At 32.7% G+C, this 15,969-nt stretch overlaps 6 protein-coding genes across 6 annotated transcripts; 2 read left to right on the plus strand and 4 right to left on the minus strand.

Moving 5' to 3' along the window:
* Positions 1-418: 418 nt before the first annotated feature.
* On the plus strand, positions 419-1,220 carry BX663DRAFT_499479 (ETC complex I subunit conserved region-domain-containing protein). Its single transcript, XM_051526187.1, has 4 exons — positions 419-601; positions 694-844; positions 905-978; positions 1,073-1,220. The coding sequence occupies exons 1-4, from the start codon at positions 442-444 to the stop codon at positions 1,180-1,182; spliced, it is 495 nt and encodes a 164-aa protein (XP_051385351.1). The 5' UTR covers positions 419-441; the 3' UTR covers positions 1,183-1,220.
* Positions 1,197-4,198, minus strand: BX663DRAFT_279849 (ATP-dependent protease La). The gene is made up of 7 exons (XM_051521981.1): positions 4,098-4,198; positions 3,211-4,045; positions 2,777-3,154; positions 2,611-2,714; positions 1,992-2,562; positions 1,597-1,912; positions 1,197-1,524 (listed from the first exon to the last, which is right to left on the minus strand). The coding sequence occupies exons 2-7, from the start codon at positions 4,042-4,044 to the stop codon at positions 1,211-1,213; spliced, it is 2,517 nt and encodes an 838-aa protein (XP_051385352.1). The 5' UTR covers position 4,045; positions 4,098-4,198; the 3' UTR covers positions 1,197-1,210.
* On the minus strand, positions 3,862-5,624 carry BX663DRAFT_279857 (RanGTP-binding protein-domain-containing protein). Its single transcript, XM_051521982.1, has 5 exons — positions 5,570-5,624; positions 5,357-5,462; positions 5,200-5,307; positions 4,098-5,122; positions 3,862-4,045 (listed from the first exon to the last, which is right to left on the minus strand). The coding sequence occupies exons 2-4, from the start codon at positions 5,450-5,452 to the stop codon at positions 4,214-4,216; spliced, it is 1,113 nt and encodes a 370-aa protein (XP_051385353.1). The 5' UTR covers positions 5,453-5,462; positions 5,570-5,624; the 3' UTR covers positions 3,862-4,045; positions 4,098-4,213.
* A 406-nt stretch (positions 5,625-6,030) lies between these two features.
* On the plus strand, positions 6,031-8,495 carry BX663DRAFT_429615 (1,4-alpha-glucan-branching enzyme GBE1; the record flags this gene model as incomplete). Its single annotated transcript, XM_051522744.1, has 5 exons — positions 6,031-6,167; positions 6,242-6,408; positions 6,533-6,648; positions 6,726-6,912; positions 7,006-8,495. The coding sequence occupies 5 exons, from the start codon at positions 6,031-6,033 to the stop codon at positions 8,493-8,495; spliced, it is 2,097 nt and encodes a 698-aa protein (XP_051385354.1).
* Positions 8,496-9,180: 685 nt separating this feature from the next.
* BX663DRAFT_499487 (uncharacterized protein) lies at positions 9,181-11,959 on the minus strand. The gene is made up of 8 exons (XM_051526188.1): positions 11,586-11,959; positions 11,273-11,510; positions 11,111-11,217; positions 10,667-11,025; positions 10,272-10,561; positions 9,967-10,201; positions 9,416-9,890; positions 9,181-9,341 (listed from the first exon to the last, which is right to left on the minus strand). Exons 1-8 carry the CDS (start codon positions 11,704-11,706, stop codon positions 9,259-9,261), a joined length of 1,908 nt encoding a protein of 635 aa, XP_051385355.1. The 5' UTR covers positions 11,707-11,959; the 3' UTR covers positions 9,181-9,258.
* Positions 11,960-12,105: 146 nt separating this feature from the next.
* BX663DRAFT_499491 (uncharacterized protein) lies at positions 12,106-15,901 on the minus strand. The gene is made up of 8 exons (XM_051526189.1): positions 15,374-15,901; positions 15,256-15,309; positions 15,081-15,196; positions 14,874-15,012; positions 13,887-14,803; positions 12,653-13,774; positions 12,452-12,561; positions 12,106-12,384 (listed from the first exon to the last, which is right to left on the minus strand). Exons 1-8 carry the CDS (start codon positions 15,774-15,776, stop codon positions 12,192-12,194), a joined length of 3,054 nt encoding a protein of 1,017 aa, XP_051385356.1. The 5' UTR covers positions 15,777-15,901; the 3' UTR covers positions 12,106-12,191.
* Positions 15,902-15,969: the final 68 nt, after the last annotated feature.

Raw genomic sequence — 15,969 nt, forward strand, 5'->3', positions numbered from 1 at the left:
TAAATGTAATAATTAATATTGTATTTCTAGTGAATCATTTGAGATGAATATAATATAACAAGCTATGTGCATATGTATAATTATACAACATATATGGCTTCAAAGCTATATATGAAAGCGGTTAATTACATCATGGAATATTCTTAAAGGACTTGATGACATACATTCATTCATCTATCTTTATTATCAGCAGTATGACTAAATAATAATAATAATAATAATCAACTAGCAAATACTCAATTAAGTAATAATGTAATTGATTTACGTGATAGTTTTATTTTACAGCAAGTTTAATTCAACCTTTCTTCTAATTGGACAATCTTGAAACTCACGTCATCATTCATGTTCCGACTAGCTTTTTTTTTTTTTGACTTATTTTCATAAACCCCACATTAATGTTTTACCATTGCGATTTATTGTTTATTCTACTAGCTTTTCATAATGGCCTCCCCACTCATCACAAGGACATCAGCTGCATTTTTACGTTCTACACAACGACCTCTCGGTATTTTTGCACGATTCAACTCTTCTAATTCTAAAGACATTCAACATTTGGCTCAAGAGCCTCTCAGGACTGTAGAAAACCTTTCAGGAGCACCAGGTAAACAACACTTGAAATTATGACTAATTTAATTTTGTTTGTAATTGTTATTCTTTTTTTTTCTTTTTCTTTTGATGGGGGGGTGTGGATAGAGGAATTATTGGACAGAACTGTTCGAATTTTCAGACCTGCTCGTTCATCTCCTCAACAAGGTAAAAATGGTACAAGACTTTGGCGTATCGAATTTGATATTTTAGAAGAAGGAAATAGATGGGAAAACCCTTTAATGGGTTGGGCTTCTAGGTATAAATGATAGTTTTATTTTACTTGTTATTTATTTATACATGGTTTTTTTTTTCTTAGTTCGGATTATCAACAAGCTTTAGCATTGAAGTTCTTTTCTAAAGAAGATGCTATTCGTTTTGCCGAAAGACAAGGTATATTTCATAATATATCCCTTAAAAAAAAAAAAAAAAAAAAAAAAAAAAAAAAAAAAAAAGACAACGCCTTTACTAAATATATTATTTATAGGATGGAATTATTATGTTCAGGAACCTAAGGTTACAAAATTCCTTAAGAAATCATATGCTGACAATTATCTTTATTCACCTACAAAATTAAGAATGATCAAAACCAAATAAATTATTTTATTTTCTTTTCTTTTCTTTTTTATAAATGACTTTCATCCATCCTAATTTGTTGCTTATTGTTAAAAACAAAGCTAAGAACATGCCAAATTGTCTTGACATAACAAAATTCGATTTGATCACGTATTATATTGGGCACATCTTCAATATCTCGTTTATTTTTAAACGGTAAGATAATTCTACGTATACCGGCTCGGTGAGCTGCAAGCACTTTAGATTTGACTCCTCCAACAGGTAGAACCTGGCCTCGAAGTGAAATTTCCCCTGTCATGGCTGTTGTAATTGGAACTGGTTTGTTTGAATAAAGCGAAATAAGTGCACATACAAGTGTAATACCTAAATAAGTTTCTTTATTTAAGAAAAAAAAACTTTCTTTTTTTTTATGCTTTCAATTTTTTTTTTTTTTACCTGCACTAGGGCCATCTTTGGGAATGGAGCCACTTGGAAAATGAATATGAATATCATCATTTTCAACCATTTTCTCTTTTGAATGAGATACTAAGCCTAAAGTATAGGCGTTAGATTTGACCCAAGATAAAGCCAATTGTGCTGATTCCTGAATAACAGTGCCGAGCGATCCTGTCAAATGTAATTGGCCATTACCTGGCATTTTAGTAGCCTCAACAAATAAGATACTACTATTACCCTGATTCATGTAAGCTAAGCCAATTACAACACCAGCATATGCTTCTCTTTCTGTTACTTCTTTTTCAAACTTTGTATTCTTTTTGGGGAAAAAAATAAAAATAAATAAAGAAATAAAGAAAAATTATGTCTACTCTCTCTTTTTTTTTTTCCTTTACCCCTAATATTGATTCAATATGTTTAACCTCCACATTTGGTTCATATTGCTGCTGTGATGTAGTAAACTGCACACATTTAGCACGTACAGTAGCACCTAATTGTCTCTCTAGCTCACGTACTCCACTTTCTCTTGTATACCTTTCAATTATAAATAGTATTGCTTGATCATTGATTATGACTTGATCTAGCCTCATACCATGATATTGTATTTGTTTTGGAGCCAAATGTCGTTTTGTAATATCCAGTTTTTCTTCGATCGTATATCCTTCTAGCTCAATCACTTCCATACGGTCTAATAAAGGCGCAGGAATTGTATCCAAGTTATTGGCCGTTGCCACAAACAGGACCTGAGATAAATCAAAGGCCACATTAAGATAGTGATCATTAAAGGTTGAATTTTGCTCTGGATCAAGCACTTCTAAAAGGGCAGCAGCAGGGTTTCCATGCTGTGAATGATGTACAAGTTTATCTATTTCATCTAAAAGGAGTAGAGGATTATTGACTTGACATTTGCAAAGTGCTTGAATAATAAGACCTGGCATAGCACCAACATATGTACGACGATGCCCCCTTACAGAACAAATAAATAAATATACACTTTATTAATAGATATTATACCTTATTTCTGCCTCATCTCGAATTCCGCCTAATGAAATACGATGAAATTTTCTTTGCATCGATTGAGCAATCGACTTTCCTAAAGATGTCTTGCCTACACCAGGCTAAAATATTTCAAAAAAGTAATTAAATATTATTATTATTATTTCATAGTATCTAAACTTACTGGGCCCACAAGACACAAGATAGGTGCCTTTAAATCCTTTTTTGTCTTCAATACAGATATATACTCAATGATTCGCTTCTTGATTTTTTGCAATCCAAAATGATCAGCATCCAATTGTCGTCTTGAGCGGTCTACGTCGACTATTAAAGCGCTAGAACGACACCAGGGTAAGTCTGCTAGCCAAGTGAGGTAGTTATATCCAACAGCCCATTCAGAATTGGTTAGTTGCATTTTCTTTAATCTTTTTAGTTCACGCTGAGCAATACGAATAGCATGTTCTGGTAAATTGGCTTTTACTAAACGTTGATTTAATACAGCGATATTATCATCATCATTATCATTATGACTATTAGTTCTATCCTCTTGTAAAGCTTCCAACTAGTATATAGAAAATATATGAATATGTATATGAATATGTATATGTATCTATTTACTTGTTGACGAAGATAGAATTCACGCTGGTGTCGTGTTAGTTTTCCTTCTAGTGCTCCTCCTAAAGCCCCAGAAATTTTTAGAACACTCAGTTGTCTCATTAAATATCCACATATCATCTCTAACCTCGTTGTTATATCATGTGTCTCTAACATTTTCAAACGTTCTTCATAACTTGTATCAATGATAGACGTCAAGAAGTCTGCAAAGTCAGAGACTGAATGTGAGCCCCTTATTTTGATCAGTTGTTCCAACAGATCACTTGATATCCTATGTTGTTTCATGATCTCTATCAAACTCTCTGTTAGGTTTATAAATTTTCTATTGAATAGAGTTGTGGCTGTAGATGGATAATCGTAATGAAGGACATGGACTGTCCAGTAATTAGCGAAAGGCATAGAGGGTGTATTTTGAGTGAATCGATCCAGTTTGAACCGACAAATTCCCTCCACAAAGACACCAAAGAGATTAGTTCCTGATCTTTGAACGCGTACAATACGTGCTAGACATCCAAAACCAATAAGACGATATCTGTCTCTGATTGAGACTAAGTTGTTGCTGTCTGCTATTGACATATTTGAGGGTAAGGGTACTTGAGGTGCCTGTGAAACGATAGCATCATCATCATCATCATCATGATTCTCTTCTCCTTGTCTTAAAGGAATACAAGCAACATAAATATCTTGCTGTATAGAAGATGAATGCTGTTTAAAATAGGCTTTAGTGAGTTCTGCTGCTTGTTTACCACGAATCAAGAGACGTAAAGTAATAGCAGGTAATAATATCTCATTATTATGTAAAGGGACTACGATCAATTTTTCTGGATAATCGTACATACTAAGAAGAAGATAATAAGAGAAGAGAAGAGAAAAAAAAAACAAGAAACTACCTATGCTTTGTAGTTATAATTCACAATAGTGTCACGAGAAAGAGGGGACTATTAAAAGTTATTTAAAATAAAAGGTGGGAAAGTTGCACATACGACTATTGAAATTCGGGTTTTATTCATTTATTCTTCATGTATAAAGTGATTAATTCATCAGAGGCATAAATATGGTTGATTTGTTCTGTTATTTCAAGTAAAGCTAATTTAATGACATCTTCTAATAAGAGTAAATTCAAGCTAAATGGCTCTGGTGACTTTGTTTTTTTGTTGCTTTCACTTTCACTTTCACTTTCGCTTTCACTTTCATCTTCTTCTATCCATAGACCAATTGCGTACCAATCCACTTCCTTTAATTCTTCCTTTATAATCTCAGGTGCAACATCTTTTACTTTAACTAATTTTTCATCTTCCTTTTTATTATTATTATTATCTTGTTTACTAACTTTGAATACAAGAACTGGTGATTTTGCATCCTCGATATTTAATAATTGTCCACTCTGTGTATAATACATGCGGTTAATATGCCCTACATCTACAATACGTTTCGTTTCTTCTTCATCATCATCGTGATATAGACCATCATTTTTATCCACTGTTATTACCATCTCATATCCTTTACTATCACCTTTTTTCTCTTTGATAATCAAATCTGCTTTATGAAACTCTTCTTTCCATGTAAAATTATTTGCTGATGATCTTAAATTAGCTGAAAACAGTGAATAGAGTTTAATTCGAAATGTAGCAGCTTCATGGCCAGTTAAGATATGGGATGCCTGAATGAGTTTAGCAGGATCAATGGCTTGATTGACTTTATTTTCGATGGAACGTAAGGCCAAGTGTAAAGAAGGTATAGCATCATCAACATTAGCAATCAGTTGACGGAGACGCGTTTTGACTTGATCTGCATCTGTTAAGGTATTTGTTGCAAAAGTATCCAAGTCTAATTTGAGGTCATTGCAAATTTCTAAAGCGGGTTCTAGATCACTATTTCCGTCTGCTACAGATCGAGCAATAATGTCAATAGTTGGCTATACTTGGAAAAAAAAATAAGTATGTGTGTATATGTGCGTATCTTATCAGTATGTTATGTTTATATACAATGTACCTTGAGATTTTTGATTTTGAGATCAAGATGACGTTGAAGAGTACGAATCTCTTTTGAATCAGGTTTATTTTTTGGTAATTGAGTTGTAATGTAAGAAGTAACATTTTTCTATAATGATAAAGTTAGATATACTTCAATATTAGACATGTTTACTTACAATAGCAGCATTTGTTGCATGACTTAAAGCTATTCTAGATACTGTTGTTACTGTAGTTAAAGCTAGTTTTCCAATTAAGTCCTCTATACTTGACATTTTTTTTTATCTAGAAAAAAAAAAAATATGTTTCTGTAAATATCTCAACACCAAAAACAATTAAATTCTGGGTTTTTTTTTTTCTGCATAATAAAATTGAATTATTTATTTCTTTACTGTCTTTGAAACAATTAAAAATATCTTTGTCTTTTGTATAAAAAAACGACTTGCGTGTATAATAACAAGCATGTGTTATATTAAATATACGCAATAAATAAAGATTCTTCTTATTTATTGAATATTGACAACTTTAACTTTATTCATGATTAAGTCAAGAAGTCTTCTTCTTCAATAACAAACAAGTAATAAATAATATCATCTGATGCTGCTTTGTTACTCTGGATTTCAAAAGGACTTTATTTTTACATCTCAATTTAACAAAATCTTTGTTATGCAAAGATGACTTTCATTCTTCTTTTAATACTGAGTTTTATTTTCTTGAAAAAACGAAAAAAAAAAAAAAAAAGCAATAACTCGAGTTAGTCCCTTATTTAGGATATAAAAGGCAAACTCAAACAGAAAATTCTAATTTATTATATTTTTCTCCTTCTTCTTCCTCTTTGTTACTTTATCATATTATGACTACTAACAATAGCGTTTCTACTTTTCAAGAAGAAGTTTCCCCTGGACGTGTCTTGACTATGCCAGCTGATGGTACCGGTCTTTCTGTCATTGACCCTTGGTTAGAACCCTTTAACGGATCACTTAGAGAAAGGTAATATCTGTTTGTAGTTTATTAAATTTATGAGAGTAGGGGAGACTCATGAATATTGAATTGTCTTATAATAGATATGCTATGTTTAAAAAGTATGATGAAAGTATCAAGTCTTCTTTGGGTTATGAAGAATTTACGAAAGGTTATGAATATTATGGTTTAAATGTTCAGTCTGACAATAGTGTTATTTATCGTGAATGGGCCCCTAATGCTGTTACAGCTAGTTTGGTGGGTGATTTCAGTAAGTTTTGTTGGGGATAAGTAATGTGGAGGGGTGGGGGATGGAAAATAAAAAAGTGGTTTTGTAGCGGAGTCATTGTATATAAACATCTTTTTTTTTTTTTTTTTTTCCTTTTTTCGTTTAGATAACTGGGACGTAAATGCTCATGTTATGGTCAAAGATAAATTTGGTGTATTTTCTATTACCGTGCCTCCTACCAAAGACGGAAAAGTAGCTATTCCTCATGGAAGTAAGATAAAGGTAATATTTATATACTATATATACTATTCGATTTTTTTTTTAGTACTGGTTACCCATCTTTCTTTTTTATAATTTAGATTACAATGACATTACCTAATACTGGTGAACGCATTTATCGTTTACCTGCTTGGATTAAATATGTTACACAAGATCTTAGCGTAAGCGCAGCCTACGATGCTATCTTTTGGAACCCTGAGCAACAGTATGTCTTTAAAAACTCACGTCCTAAGAGACCTCAATCAATTCGTGTTTACGAAGCACATGGTAAAATAAACTAATTCCAAGAAGAAAAAAAGAAAATTCTGTATTAAATATATATGTATATTATATATTAATGATTCATTATCTTATCTATAGTTGGTATCTCTTCTCCCGAACCACGTTGTGCAACCTATAAGGAGTTTACCAAAAATGTCTTACCTCGTATTGCCTATGATGGTTATAATACAATCCAATTGATGGCTGTTATGGAACATGCTTATTATGCTTCCTTTGGTTATCAAGTGACTTCCTTCTTTGCTCCCTCGAGTCGTTATGGTACACCAGACGATCTTAAGGAACTTATTGATACTGCTCATGGTATGGGTATTACCGTTCTTCTCGATTTGGTTCACTCACACGCCTGTAAGAATGTGATCGATGGTCTTAATATGTTTGATGGTTCTGATCATTGCTACTTCCACGAAGGTGGCAAAGGACGTCACGACCTCTGGGATTCTCGTCTTTTCAACTATGGTAATTATGAAGTAATGCGTTTCTTAATGTCCAATTTGCGTTATTGGATGGACGTCTTCCAGTTTGACGGTTTCCGATTTGATGGTGTAACCTCGATGCTTTATAAACATCATGGTATCGGCTATGGCTTCTCTGGAGATTATCATGAATACTTTGGTGACACCGTTGACGATGAAGGCGTCATGTATGTTCAATTAGCTAATCATTTCTTACACGAGAGATACCCTGACGTGGTTACGATTGCTGAAGACGTCTCTGGTATGCCAGGTTCCTGTCGTCCTGTACGTGAAGGTGGGTTAGGCTTTGACTATCGTCTCTCCATGGCTATCCCCGATATGTGGATTAAGATGCTCAAGGAACTGTCTGATGATGATTGGAATATGGGTCATGTTGTTCATATCTTGACAAATCGTCGTTACCTTGAAAACACAATTGGTTATTGTGAATCTCACGATCAAGCTCTCGTAGGTGATAAGACATTAGCCTTTTGGTTAATGGATAAGGAAATGTATACCAACATGTCAGATTTGACCCCCTTGACACCTATCATTGACCGTGGTTTGGCCTTGCATAAGATGATTCGTATGATCACACATGGCTTAGGTGGTGAAGGTTATTTGAACTTTGAAGGTAATGAATTTGGTCACCCCGAATGGCTTGATTTCCCTCGTGCAGGTAATAACTCTAGCTTCCAATACGCTCGTCGTCAATTTAACTTGATTGACGATCACCTCTTACGTTACAAGTATTTAAATGAATGGGATCGTGCTATGCAAAGGACAGAAGATAAGTATGGATGGTTGCATTCCCCTCAAGGCTATGTCTCACGTAAAAATGAAGGCGATAAAATCATCGTCTTTGAGCGTGCTGGTGTCTTGTTCATTTTCAATTTCCATCCTACTCAATCCTTCGTAGATTACCGTGTAGGCGTGAATGAAGCTGGCAAGTATAAGATCATTTTAAATTCGGATGATAAACAATTCTTAGGCCATGGACGTGTAGATAATGATACAGAATTCTTTACTACACCTGAAGATTGGGATAGTAGAGCTAATTGGCTCCAAGTCTATATCCCTAATCGTACTTGTTTGCTTTTGGCAAAGGCAGACTAATTGAATTTTTACACATTTTATGGCATTTTTTTTTCTTTCTCTCTCTCATTTGGGTTTTTGTTACATATAAATGCATTGTCATAGGTTTATATAAATAAATAATCATATTATTATTATTTTCTGAATTATATTAATAAAAGTAAATTGTTATTATATACACATACATATACATATACATATTTAAAGAAGTGAAAGAAAGAAAATAAACTATGATTATTGTTTCAAAATAATATATTAGAGTGGTATGGTGCTGCAGCAGTATATATCACTATTCTATGGCACACAAACCTATTCAGGGTTTTTTTCATTAACATAGTTATACACCATGCTCAATTATGATGTACGTATACAATTGGAATAAGGTTACCGACTTGATTTCTCTGTTACTATTATTATTAAGCCTATATTATTATATTACAGCCTGCTAAGGGCAAAACCAAAACCAAAAAAAAAAAAAAAAGACGCATTAATATATACAAATATTAATATGAGTGGATTATTGTTTCTATTGAAATACAATATAGTCTCTCATAATAATAAATAGAGTATACATTACTACAACTGAGATAGTCAAGCAGAAAAGGAAGCAGTTAAAATAAGGTAGAAGAGGCATGTATGATATTATTACTTCTTAAACGTAGCATTTGCACAAAAGATAAAGTAATTACAATAAATATTCATAAAACACATCTTTATTATTAAGGGCATAAATTAATCTATATTACGTGTACAAAATCCTTTTATTTACGATACTTTAGATGGTTTAATTGCTCAAGACAACAAGAACGTACATATAAAGTGGTATAATAATGTTATCATTCTGTGTAGAGAAAGCTTCTAATAAACCTATAATATTAAATACAGTTTAGTATACTTTCTCTTCAATATAATATATATATATAAATATGTATATATATTACCTGCTAAAGTAATTATCACCAAGTAGCTCAACCACTTACCTCGGCCAGCCAAGGCAACAAATTGTACAGCATTGTCTACACTAATAATAGCCGCAATATAGACAACCACTATAGAACTTACAAAAATAGTCATAATAAATGCTATTGTACCTTCAACTGTCTTTTTTGTGCCTGGCCAAACGATACGACCCATATATTTTCCAACTAATGAAGCTGCCGCATCTCCAAAACCTAAAGATAAGATACCAGCAAGGCTTGCCAGCACATTTGAACTTCCGAGCCAAACAGGGCTTGCACATCCCAATAAAAGATAAATATGGCTCAAGATAACGGGCCCCAGATCGCGGCTATCAATGAATTCCGTCAAAAAGACATGAAGACTCTTTCCCCATGGCCAAATAGCGAAATATCTTAGGTATTCAAGATAAATAAAGCCTGATAATGCAACGCTAAAAGCCAATTGCAAGAATATTTTCTAAAAAAAATAAAATAAAATAAAATAAATAAATAAATACGAGAATACATCTTCATTCATGCCTAATGATAATTACCTCAAATAATACACCAGGTACAAACATAATAACTGCTAAGGCATGAAATAATTTTCGTTTCTTATTTAATGCACTCGTCAATATTTTCGTTTCTAGGCTTGAATAATAATCATGTGATGGTTGGGGATAAAAATCTAATACAAGGACCCAAATAACTACAGTTGTAATAACCATCAATGCCCAATATAAGCATAATACCATACGTGATGGTGACATGTACAGAAAATCGAGCGTCCTATAAAGAATAGAAGCATTAAATAGTTAGTATATTTGCAGTCCATACTTCTTTTTTTTAAGATCATTACCACATGAAAGGGTTTTCACCTGTAATCGTTTTACATAAAGGGGCAATAATAAAAAATACAATTATGGCTGTCAAAAAATAAAATGCAATACCGCAAATTATTTTGGCATTGTTTGTAGTTTTTATTGAAGAACGCCAATACGGTTTTTGAGCTAAACGTCTTGACTGTCGAAGTAAAGGATAAGTAAGGATACCGATAAAAATCATACCAACTACTACAGCATGACTTAGTACGGTAACTGTTGAAATATCACCATAATGAATATAGCTAGGCGCTTGTTCAGGATAATACTAAATATACATATATATTTATATGAATATACAATAAATTAGTTTTTTATCATAAATAATGTAGACAAGTTTTTTTTTTTCTTTTCTTTTTTTTTTTTTTTTTACCGCTGAATAGATGTATTCAGTTGCTCCATGTACTACAACTGCACCAGCTTGTGATATAATACACATTTCTCCTAACGTAAAACACTTCTTAAGAGTCACAACACAAATATATAAAAACCACTGAAAAATAGTGATAGAAAAAATGGTTAGATTGGTTGTTTGTTGTGATAATTGAGGAGTTAATGAAGTCCAATTTGTTAAAACAGTCGTACAGAGTGCAGCTACACAGATACTCGAAATAAATAAACCACGTTTGCGAATTATACGTTTTAGAGGATGTAAATAATCGTTAATAAAGACAAGTAGTAAAAAGAGAATACTCATGAATACTATAAGCTCTATTCTAACTTGAAGATAAGCTTTTATATGTATATGTATACATATATAATTCAAAGAAAAAAACTGTTAGTTCAAGCTATACTTGCCTTTATTATCACTATTTACCCATATAATATTCATCCATGGCATTATTCGATGCATCTATTAATTTAGCAACTGCTACCATAGGCAATAGTAAAACACCGCACTTTAACCCGTCATCTGCGTTGCCTCTAAATTATGAAGCAATTAGTTTAATATGTCAATTATTAGAACCATAATACTTACCTAAAAGACGATTTACTAGCACCAAAAATACGATTCATAGAATACACCTGTTGCTGCTTCATATTATGTATCCTTTTCTTTAGTTTTCCTTTATCATCTTCAGAAGAAGAATAGGCAGCTGCTGTTGTAGTTGCAGTTGTGCTACTACTGCTTGACTCGTCATGTTTCATTAAACCTCGTTTAGATTTTGTTGAAATGCGAACCAAGAGGATTCCTAACCAAATGCTACCAATCCAACCTAATGTAAATGATTTTATCAATACAAATGTATGTATATATATATATATTTCCGTTTATTTTTGCCTTCTCCTACCTGCTATAACATGATTATCAAGATAATGAATCTTGAACAACCGATAAAAAACCCAAAAAGATGATCCAATCCATAAGAGGGATTCTATTGATGCCATTTTGATTTTACTATAGCTAGACATGACATCATTATTGATAGTTGAAGAAAATTGCTGGTTGATAGTATGTGACTTTTTGCGTTGAATGACTAAGAAAGATTGAACGTCTTCGAGCGAAGAAGATGAAGCAAACCCTTCATCTACTTGTTTTGTCAAGAGATCAATATTAGGATCTACTTGTTGAGTATTATTGTTAAATAGATTCGACAGTGTTGATTGAAAAAAACAAAAAAAAACAAAAAACAAAAAAAAAGAAGAAGAATTATATATAAAATAGTAGACAAAAAGAAATAAAAAAGAAAAGAAAAAAATACAAAAATGATTTGTTGTGTAGTATTTCACAAATTAATGTGTTCAAAAAAAAAATGCATTTTTCACTACAAATCCTTTTTCAATATTGATAAATAAAATCTTTCTAATTCTTGATAATACTTGCTGTTTTCTTTATTTAAATTATTTTATTAGTATGCAATGCAGCATGGATATCTTTTCTTTATTATTATGTAATATTATTTTTGTTTAAAAACGCTTGTTAAAGCTATTTGTGGATCAATTTGAAGTAAAGAATAACAAACATGACGATATCCATTTTTTACTTCTCGAATACGATAAGATTTTTTTGACTTTTTAGTTTGTAATAACATGTCAATGTCCGTATCTAAATCACCTAAAACATGAATCTCTGATTTATCAATCCAACCCCTAAATAAAGAATAAGTTTATTATACTTCCAATGACGTGTATATATATATATATATTTTGAATTTACCAAGTATGTGAATCGCCAACAAGAAAGAATTGAACCAAGATTTGATGCGGTGGTTTTAATGAAAGGACATTTTCGGGTATTGTTTTGTTTGTCACAGAAGGATCTACAATCTAAACAATTGTATATTTATATAAGTTCAATTTATTCTGTTCAAACACATCTTTTATTTTTTCTTTATTTTTTTCATTTCTTTAATTATACCATTGCTGGATGGGGAGGGAATCCACGAACACGAGCCCAGACAATTTCTCCATCTTTGAATTCAACTTTTTTTTTAGTAACTGGAGTTGATGATCTTGGCGTTAATGATCTTGGAGTGGATGATCTTGATCTTGTTATTGTTGTTGTTGTTGTTGATGGTGATGATGATGTAAGCCTGTCTTTTTGGATATCAGGTACTAGATCATTTTCTTTCTTTATTGTTGGCTTCTCTTCTTGTACAGCACAAGGTGATGACATTGTTGCTCTCCTTCGTTTTTTTTTTAAGGATGTTAAATGTATTCCATTACTTATTGATGAATGAATCGGATCCTTATCAATCGTTCTTGATCGTAATTCGCGCTTATTTCTTTCTGTCATACTTCGCGTCACAATACGTATCGCTTTCTTTTTCTTTTCTTTTGGTGATGTACGGCGCTTCTTTCGACTTTCTTCATCATCTTCTATTGAAATGGCACGCTTCTTTCTACTACTACTATTATTATTATTACTAAGGGTTGCCTCTTCACTACTTAGACTGCTGCTGATACTATCCAACACATCAAGCTGGCTGTTGTCCTTGTTTTCAACAGTTGTTGATTTTTTTTCTTTACCGTATGTGAAAATATTTGGATCTATTTTAATGTCCAAGATACCTGTCTCTGGCACAATCTTTAATCCCTTGTAATCATATTGAGCCTGCGTTATCAATTCATTCGTTAACTTATCCAACTTTTGCGCAGCTTTGTAATAGATTGTATCCGTTTGATTATATGTCATACAGTTTTTCCAAATTAATTGCAAATCTGCCTCAAATTCTTCTATCGTCATATATTGATGCGAGACCATTTTTTCTTGCATTATAGAAAACGACATTGGACTTTCAATAATTTCATTATAATCAGGTGCAATATCCGGCGTCACTGGGTATCGAAAAAATTCACGTTTATCTGTTTCTATAAGTTGCTCAAGGATCCCTTGTAAAATATGCTCAAGAGGATAGAGAATGGTTTCTAAATAAGCCTTTTGTTTACGAATACGTTCAAGTTTTTGTCGTTCTCGCTTTTGTACTTGTTCAGAAAGCATTCTAACCTTCTCGAGGTCAGCACGTAAACTCATCATAGACTTAAAAAAAAAATAACAATGATAATAATAAATATACAGACATGCATATACATATATACATACATATATAATTGTCTTTTTTTTTTTTTTTTTTTTTTTTTTTTACACTTACAGATGCTTTATGCGCTTTCTCTACTTCTGTCTGTTTTAATTGAGATGCTGATGCTGTCCATGGTTCTAAATGAAGTCTCTTTAAAAGTGGCGCTCCTCTTCTTGACTCACGTTTTAAAGACCAATATCGACAAATACTTTCAATTAGCTCAGCTTTTTTCTTAAGTCGGCTAGCTTGTTTAACATGGGGTAAATTTTCTAGTTTGTGAATAATATATTCAGGCGCAATGGGTGCTGCTCCAGCCGTATACTGATGCTGATGAGCTCTTGCTGCCTTTGTAGCTAATAATAACATTTGTTCCTCTCCATGAAACTCATTCGTGTTTTCCTCTTTATCTTCTTCGTCCACATATCGTTTTTGTGGCATGATCCGTTTGTGTTGCTGATCTGCAAACCAATTTTGGGCCATGGCTACCATACGTTCAACATCCACTTGCTCCTTGTAATCACGAGGCGTATGGCGATCACAATAAGCCTTTAGGACAACTCCACTACTCGAATCATGATTACCATCGTCATTGCTCTCATCTTCGTCATGGTGATGTAGCAACTTCATACGCATGCAGAGCCTTGCCCATCGTGCACAGGTCACATGAAAGGCGACAAAACAATGCTTATTATCGCATTGAATGCAAGCACTGTGATGGCGACGTCGACGGCAAATATAACAGGTCAGTTTCCAACGACTTTTGGGTATGAGGGCTATATTATCAATTGGCTCCATATAGACAGAGTTACTGAGGGTGACTTCGGGTATCCAGATGGCACAGAGTAAATGTGCCCATTGATTCGTCGTCGTTTGTTTGAACGCACCTCCCTCAAAGGGGCAAAAGATGCAGGATACAGGGTTTTCGGGAGAAATCATACATTTTCTACAAAGCCATTGACCTTCAGGAATATAAGGTATACCATAGCAATCTATTATATGTTGTAAGTAAATAAAAAGCACTCTAATATATATATATAAAGGTATACGTAAAGTAATTACCTTGATGGACAGCCAGGTTACAGCCATCACAGAATACAATGGCGTTACTGTTTTCGCATTCTCCATCGTCACAAACAGCACATTTTGAATCCTCAGGTAAAAGGGGTTCTTCAGTTGGCTTTTTTGGTAAATTTTTAACCTAACACGAAAAGGGTATAAATAACTTAAAAAAAAATAAATAAATAAAAACACTTGTAAATAGAATACCAAATTGAACCATTCTTTTTCTAATTTGTCGATAATGGCTTCAAATAATTCACAAGAGATTTGCCCCACATTTTCCTTTTTACGCTCCTTATTATAAATCTTTAACCATGCTTCATCTATATTAGGACATGATGTTAAATTCAGCTCATATGCTACATATTTTGTCTAATCTAACCTTGTTCGTCCATATCATATTCAACCATTTCAAATAGTTCTTTCTCTGAAGGCTCTATAATTATTAAAGGAATGATAAGAAACGCCTGTTAAGTTAGTCATCTGTATGGTTATTTTACCTATGTAACGTATATAATGATTCTTGGGTCGATGAAAGAAATGAGAATGAAGATCTAATCCATCTTCATCATCATCTTGTTTAGTATGTCGGCATTGCTGATCATGTTTATCGTTGATTTTTTGAAAACGAGGTATAGGTAATGTACTGACAGTCATAAGCTGTTTAAAATCATCGGATGGAGGTTCTGTCGATGGTTCTCTACTAATAAGAGCTAATGGCTCTTTAATATCTAAATCAGGATAAAAGTCCTTGTAGGATCGTTCCTCTCTAGGCTGTTCTGGTGTAGGTGAATGGTTGACGGGTTGAAGGGGCTTTAATTCTGTAATAGGATGCTTTCTAGGTCTTCCTCTTCTTACTGTAGGTTTTTGATCGGTCATTAATGTAGATAATTCGGCAGACATTTAAGGTCTGCTAAGTACGTGTAATCTTTAAATAAATTATTAAACTTAAGGAATTCAAGACGAAATGTGGCAGTAGATGAATAAATATATATATATATAATTGTGTATATATAAATAGATATATAAAATAAAAATGCTTTTTTTTTTCTTTTTTTTTTTTTTTTTTTGATTGTAAACTGTTGAAAATTAAAAG

Source organism: Cokeromyces recurvatus (assembly GCF_025118155.1).
Source record: "Cokeromyces recurvatus strain NRRL 2243 chromosome Unknown BX663scaffold_5, whole genome shotgun sequence".
In the NCBI taxonomy this organism is placed as follows: Eukaryota; Fungi; Mucoromycota; class Mucoromycetes; order Mucorales; family Mucoraceae; genus Cokeromyces; species Cokeromyces recurvatus.

Bases quoted from the DNA above. Each gene is read 5' to 3' on its own strand.
- BX663DRAFT_499487 (XM_051526188.1), bottom strand. From the start codon at position 11,706: ATGTCTAGCTATAGTAAAATCAAAATGGCATCAATAGAATCCCTCTTA. The intron at 11,026-11,110 runs GTAAATAGTGAT...TACATATAAAAG, and splicing joins CATGGATGAATATTATATGG to CTTATCTTCAAGTTAGAATA. The intron at 9,891-9,966 runs GTAATTATCATT...TATTTTTTTTAG, and splicing joins TACCTGGTGTATTATTTGAG to AAAATATTCTTGCAATTGGC.
- BX663DRAFT_499479 (XM_051526187.1), top strand. From the start codon at position 442: ATGGCCTCCCCACTCATCACAAGGACATCAGCTGCATTTTTACGTTCT. The intron at 845-904 runs GTATAAATGATA...TTTTTTTCTTAG, and splicing joins TTAATGGGTTGGGCTTCTAG to TTCGGATTATCAACAAGCTT. The intron at 979-1,072 runs GTATATTTCATA...TATTATTTATAG, and splicing joins TCGTTTTGCCGAAAGACAAG to GATGGAATTATTATGTTCAG.
- BX663DRAFT_499491 (XM_051526189.1), bottom strand. From the start codon at position 15,776: ATGTCTGCCGAATTATCTACATTAATGACCGATCAAAAACCTACAGTA. The intron at 15,197-15,255 runs GTTAGATTAGAC...GTCCTAATATAG, and splicing joins ATATGATATGGACGAACAAG to ATGAAGCATGGTTAAAGATT. The intron at 12,562-12,652 runs GTATAATTAAAG...ACAATTGTTTAG, and splicing joins TCCCTCCCCATCCAGCAATG to ATTGTAGATCCTTCTGTGAC.
- BX663DRAFT_279849 (XM_051521981.1), bottom strand. From the start codon at position 4,044: ATGTACGATTATCCAGAAAAATTGATCGTAGTCCCTTTACATAATAAT. The intron at 3,155-3,210 runs GTAAATAGATAC...TCTATATACTAG, and splicing joins AATTCTATCTTCGTCAACAA to TTGGAAGCTTTACAAGAGGA. The intron at 2,715-2,776 runs GTAAGTTTAGAT...GAAATATTTTAG, and splicing joins TCTTGTGTCTTGTGGGCCCA to CCTGGTGTAGGCAAGACATC.
- BX663DRAFT_279857 (XM_051521982.1), bottom strand. From the start codon at position 5,452: ATGTCAAGTATAGAGGACTTAATTGGAAAACTAGCTTTAACTACAGTA. The intron at 5,308-5,356 runs GTAAGTAAACAT...TTATCATTATAG, and splicing joins ATGCAACAAATGCTGCTATT to AAAAATGTTACTTCTTACAT. The intron at 5,123-5,199 runs GTACATTGTATA...TTCCAAGTATAG, and splicing joins TCAAAATCAAAAATCTCAAG to CCAACTATTGACATTATTGC.